The sequence below is a fragment of the Montipora foliosa genome, chromosome 9 (assembly GCF_036669935.1).
Source record: "Montipora foliosa isolate CH-2021 chromosome 9, ASM3666993v2, whole genome shotgun sequence".
In the NCBI taxonomy this organism is placed as follows: domain Eukaryota; kingdom Metazoa; phylum Cnidaria; class Anthozoa; order Scleractinia; family Acroporidae; genus Montipora; species Montipora foliosa.
Genome location: NC_090877.1, coordinates 8,631,897 through 8,638,239, shown reverse-complemented (window position 1 = coordinate 8,638,239; position 6,343 = coordinate 8,631,897). Strand labels below are relative to the sequence as shown.

At 42.1% G+C, this 6,343-nt stretch overlaps 1 protein-coding gene across 1 annotated transcript in view; it reads right to left on the bottom strand.

Moving 5' to 3' along the window:
• The window catches only part of LOC137969769 (uncharacterized), a 5,742-nt gene extending 4,447 nt beyond the window's left edge, over positions 1–1,295 (bottom strand). The window contains exons 1-3 of the mRNA XM_068816125.1: positions 1,178–1,295; positions 955–1,098; positions 391–470 (exon numbers count right to left, since the gene is read on the bottom strand). Of these exons, the coding sequence (XP_068672226.1) occupies positions 391–470; positions 955–1,098; positions 1,178–1,253 (300 nt within the window). The 5' untranslated portion in view covers positions 1,254–1,295. The remainder of the gene's footprint in view (positions 1–390; positions 471–954; positions 1,099–1,177) is intronic.
• Positions 1,296–6,343: the final 5,048 nt, after the last annotated feature.

Below are 6,343 nucleotides of genomic sequence, written 5' to 3'. Positions count from 1 at the left end.
ATTGCTCTCACCACTGCTCTCTCAGTCCTCAAAATTTCTCTCATTTTCCCTCAGACACTATGTCTCACTCCCATATAACATCGCCACTCTTACACAACCCCGATAAACCATTCCTTTCACCTTCAGCGAGAACCTTTTTGAGTTCAGCAACTCTCCACATTCCCTGAACTTCACCCTTGCCAATTCTTGCTCTTGCTGTCACAGCTGCCTCGTAGCCACCACTTGCATTCACCCTATCCCCCAAATAACAGAAACCTCTCACCGTCTCCACCTCTTCACACAACTCCTCCACCGGTTCCACTAATCCATCAGCTTGCTTCTTGCATGTTCCACACACAAAATCTCTCCCCAACCTCAAGCTCACAATAAGCAATCAAAAATTTGACTGACCTGCTCAAACATGTTTCGCTTGCGAGTGTGCATATCCTCAACCAATACAGTCTTCCCAAAACTATCCAACTCACAGTTCTCTGTAATAAATTATAGATTTGTCGAGTGTTTTGAGTAGAGCAAACAATAGGCTGTCGAAACAATGACATTTTCAGGAATGAAAAACATAGCGGGTATAACAGACTTTTTTATAAGGAGGGAGGCAGCATGGTCGAGTGGTTAGGGCGTTGGGTTTGCATGCAGCTGCTCCGGGTTCAAATCCCGTTCTAACCTCTGGTTAGGATTTGTTTCCAGTTGTCCCGGATTCAACTCTACCACGCTTTGTAAATAGCCAACTGGTTGCCTCCTGCCAGTTGGGGTTCTTAATAATGTTTCTGTTAAGTTTGAATTGTTTCTTTCACATTGTTAAAAGTGGGGTGCCTGTAAACTAGCTTCATAGCTAAGTGTACTTCCACTATAAACAAAGCATTTGCATTTGCATTTGCAAATAAATTGGCCATCGCTAGACAATGAGTGGATCGTGATTATCAACAACCATTTCATGCTCGTCTAGGCCATGTCTACCTTTTTGAATGAAGAATTCAGGAAGAAACCCAGTCACCGCGGAGCCCGCATCTGACATCGTTTTTGCAATAGTTCCCATAAGCCCAGAGGTTCCTCCTCCATATATGAGATCGATTTTACGCTTGGTAAGGCACTCGCCAAGAGCTGTGCAACGATTGAAACTTCGCATTAGAGTAAAAATCAGGATAACGGCCGTGTTTTAAAACATATTTAAAGATCAAACCTTTGGCGCTTTCGACGAATCTTGGATTATTGCCGAAGCTTGAACCACAGAAAACAGTGACTGTTTTCAAGGCCATTTTTCGCCAGGCGTTCGCTTTTAAATTTTAAATCCGTTCCAGGCTCCACACCGTTGAAATGATTCCCGCTCGCATCTTCGAAAGAAAGATGTTCCACGAGCAAATCTTAGGGGCCGACCATTAAACTTTTGGGGGGGGGGGGGAAGGATTTCTGGTCAACAAGAATTTTTTTTTCTAGCAATCTGGTGTGCAGGATATTTTTTTCCCCTATTTTTCCCATAAGCTTTCTGTTAAATTTGTTCTGCATGTATTTTCTAAATCACCCACCCCCGCCCCCAATTTTTAAATGGTCGGCCCCTTATTATAAAAAATTTGGTTTTATCAACGGAGTTGATAATGTAAATTGGCCACCGTACAGAGATTCTAAAAGCTGACGTTTCGAGCGTTAGCCCTAATTATGGCCTACAGCTTCGTCACAGCGAATGGATTCGCTCTGACGAAGGGCTAACGCTCGAAACGTCAGCTTTTAGAATCTCTGTACGGTGGCCAATTTACATTATCAACTCCGTTGATAAAACCAAATTTTTGTATACTACTTCCCAACCGACGCAGCACCACAGTTTCTTTAGAAACTACCCCTTCATTCATCCCTTCCATTTTATTATGAACTAGACCCTCCGTGAGGGTACACTGGGTTGCCTGTGGTACGTGCAGCCCCGGAGGAGGGGGGGGGGGGACTCCCATATGGAACACACGGGGATGCTAGTCGGAAATTTTAAATTTAACCCCTGAAGGAGACCATCTGGGCGTGGCTCAAGCTTTTTGTGACTCCTAAAGGAGACCAATCTGGGCGTGACTTAAGCAAATTTTGACCTTGGCGGCTTAAAATATTGGCGCTTTGCCCGAAACACCCTAAGCTTTTAGAATCTCTGTACGGTGGCCAATTTACATTATCAACTCCGTTGATAAAACCAAATTTTTGTATACTACTTCCCAACCGACGCAGCACCACAGTTTCTTTAGAAACTACCCCTTCATTCATCCCTTCCATTTTATTATGAACTAGACCCTCCGTGAGGGTACACTGGGTTGCCTGTGGTACGTGCAGCCCCGGAGGAGGGGGGGGGGGGACTCCCATATGGAACACACGGGGATGCTAGTCGGAAATTTTAAATTTAACCCCTGAAGGAGACCATCTGGGCGTGGCTCAAGCTTTTTGTGACTCCTAAAGGAGACCAATCTGGGCGTGACTTAAGCAAATTTTGACCTTGGCGGCTTAAAATATTGGCGCTTTGCCCGAAACACCCTAAGCGAGACCAAAATCCAAAATTTACACCCCTAAGCGAGACGACGAGCATCCCCGTCTGTTTCATATGGGAGTACCCCCCCCCCCCCCCCGGGCTTGCAAAAACTAACCAAAAGGTAATCAACAGGTCCTCACACGTTCGTACGACGAAACAGATCCTTTTCTGAGGTTAAAAATCTGGCTACTGGCCTAACTCTTCTTCCTACTTTCCCAACCGCGAGAAAACCGCGGTAAATCAGCCATCGCCAAAAAATGTTTTTTTTTTCTCAAAAAATATTTAAGTTAGGGGAAGAAAATACATCATTTTAAAGCTAAGAAAATAAGCTTTCCAACAGCATATAACTTATTTACAGAAAACTGAAACATTTTATAAAAGCGAAAGTTGAACGAAAAAATTGAAGAAAAATAACAGTAAAATATGTTTTCTAGGCAAAATTTGGTCATTTTAGCGCTGATTACGAATTTTTGGGATCATGACTAAAACACCACACGAGTACATACGGGTAACATACGAGTAACATACGAGTAACATACGGAACATACGGATACATACGAAAACATACGACTGACATACGAGTAACATACGAGTAACATACGGATACATACGATCAACATACGGATACATACGAATACATACGAGTAATACGAATGTTTTTCTCATAAAGGAAGCTCTAATTATAAGCCTTGCAAGCATTTTTCACGTCAGCAAACACGTACCCGGCTCAGTTTGAGGAAGGGGGGATGGTGTTGATAGACCCTCCAAGGCTTTCGTTAAATTTAGTCACAGTAAAATAAATTCACATGGAGTGCAAAACCCTTAAGGCGGCGAGACGAGATACAAAACCCTCAACTTGTGGCGCAACATTGTTTCGTTGCAAGTTCTGGTCGATGTGTCGCGTTTTTCACTTTGCGTAATCAACTTGACCCGCAAGAAAAACATTTGTTGCGGGTTGAAGAAATGCAGGGCGTTGAGTGGTTGATTTGCTAGTACAAGAGCACATTTGTTGCGCGACAAGTTGTGAGCTTGATGAAAAACGAGCAACAAAGCCAAAATTTGTTGCTCAGAGTAGATCTGCGCTCTACTTTTCGCAATAACTTTCTTCAACCCGCAACAAATGTTTTTGTTGCGCGACAAGTTGATCATGCAAGGTGAAAAACGGGAGAAATCGACCCAAACTTGCAACGAAATAATGTTGCGCGCCAAGTTTAGGGTTTTTGTAACTCGTATTTCGCCGCCTTTAGCTTGCGCAACAAGATGACGGTATATTTTGGATGTTGCTCTCGTAGATGATTATGACTGTCAGGCCAGTTTACATTTAAGACACGTAAGGAAGTCAGAGCAGGTCTGTCATAATCCTTTACCCCATTTAAGCTTTCTGGCTTGATTTTGCACTGATTTTTTGCACTGATTTATCATAGGCAACTTAAGCTGAAATAGTGAAATCAAGATGGCGGATCTGATGACGTCACACGACATAAGCGACATCCAAAATATATTGTCATCTTGTAGCACAAGCTAAGGGTTTTGCACTTCATGTGAATTTATTTTACTGTGACTAAATTTAACGAAAGCCTTGGGGGGTTGATCAACATCCCCTCCCTCCCCCTCAAACTGAGCCGGGTACGTGTTTGCTGACGTGAAAAATGCCTGCAAGGCCTATAATTAGAGCTTCCTTTATGAGAAAAACATTCGTATTACTCGTATGTATTCGTATGTATCCGTATGTTAGTCGTATGTATCCGTATGTTACTCGTATGTTACTCGTATGTTACTCGTATGTTACTCGTATGTTAGTCGTATGTATTCGTATGTATCCGTATGTTCCGTATGTTACTCGTATGTTACTCGTATGTTACCCGTATGTACTCGTGTGGTGTTTTAGTCATGATCAATTTTTGGATGCAAAACTAATATTTTCTGCAATTTATCTGCCTTCTTGGACATAAATTCGACCGAAAACTGATAAGGCACGAATATTTTTAGATTTTTAGGAATAATAGATAACGTGGTTCAATGCGTAATGTGATAATGCGATAAAAGTGTCAAATTTGCGACCCATTGCTAACGGCAACGGAAGCGATCGCATTACGAATAATTAACCTCTGTTGCCAAAAACCACTCAAATAACCGGTCAGTGTAAAACGCAGACTGCAGACTGCAGACCAGGGATAAAATGCAGACTGAGGGTAAAATGCAGACTGCAGACTGTGGGTTAGTAAAATAATGAAAAAAGAGTTATAAGAGTGTTAGTAGCCGTTTGTACTTTCACACTGAAACCCCAACACAGCTCCCATCGCTTTGGTTGCCCCACCGCATGTTTTATCGAACTCTGTAAGAATTGAAGCTGTTTGAATCCTTGTTGTTGTTTGAAAAAGGACAGTTTCGTTAAGTGAGTTGCTTTTAGGCAAAGAAGTCACCACCCCGTAATTCATATGCCCAAGATACCGGGTTTTGTAAGTTTCTTTTTCTGTCAAGTGTGATAAAGTTTGACAATGAAATGAGCGAAGTCAAAACAAAGATCACAATCGCCCAACTCTTGTTTATGCAAAGTCAAAATTTACTCTCCAAGACGTGTACGACGTGATTTATCACCAGGTAATTCCATCATTTTGGAAATAGCAGCTACTTTATTATTCATCTGCGTCACAAGTTTTCACTGATTTTGGGGCTCATTTTGTTGAAACTCAAGCACGCTTCCAACAGGCCTGTGAACCCTTCCTGCTTACAGAGCAGTACTAAAAAACTTCTCCCATATCACATTTGAACCTTAAGCTCGAAAATTCAATACACAACATGATATTATAATTCACAAAGGCAGAAAATACCACAGAATCCTTTTCCAGCGAAAATTTTATTGAAACAAACAACATATTTGCTCTTAGAGGCGAAAACCTCTTCCTATTTCATTGCGTGCGTGAAGACAAGAAACTCAATTGTGTCAAATTACCATGTACTTCAGGTAAATACTGCTCACTTTGATTTCGTCTCGACGGGCGATAGATTGTTGTCGAAGTCCAGTACTCGTCGCTTTTGAGATTCATGCCTAGTTTATCCAACTGACTTTCCATTATTGAGCTCCATAAGGGTATATTTTGTTTAAGGATCCACTAAAACGCCATTCGCGTTGCATGACTTTCGACGCCATTGCAGGCTAAGTTAATGATTCTACTGTGTCCACAAGAGAAATCTACGCAGTTCCACTACCCTCTCGATCCTAAGAAAATACGCGCAGAAGGCTCTATACACAAAGACACTACTTACCAGGGGAGTGACAGGCAAGACTTTTACCGACACGGAAAAAAAAAAAAAAAAAAAAACGAAAAAAAAAAAAAAAAAGAAAACAAACAAACTAAACGTAGACCTCGACTGGGTTTGCCTTATAAGGCAACCCAGTAATGATCTTTCGGTTGTCCGGTTGTCCTTTCGCTCGTTGCCAAGCAACAAACAACTACAACCGGAACCGGAACTGTTAGCTTTCAAATCATTTTTTTCTCGGGCGCCAAAGTCGCTAACAGGTGTAAAACACGTGTTTCGACGAGATGGAAGAGTTTAAAGACAGAGATATAGCAGTTGTGAGTGATTGACTTACAAAAAAAGTCTTCCAAAGGTCGACGATGATTTTTAGTAGGGTATGACAGACAAATCCGACGATAGGATAGGGCATTTGAACACCATTTTGGCCCGAGGGGGCGGGAATTTGAACGATCCAATCTTCAAAAGTTCAAATGCCCGGGCTTTGCCAGGGAAGGGGCGTGTTGAAGTTTCGAGTTGATCGGCGCATTAACACTTTCTGGTCTTCGTAGATAAGAGCATGCACTCCACAACCCTCATAATCTCGGTAAC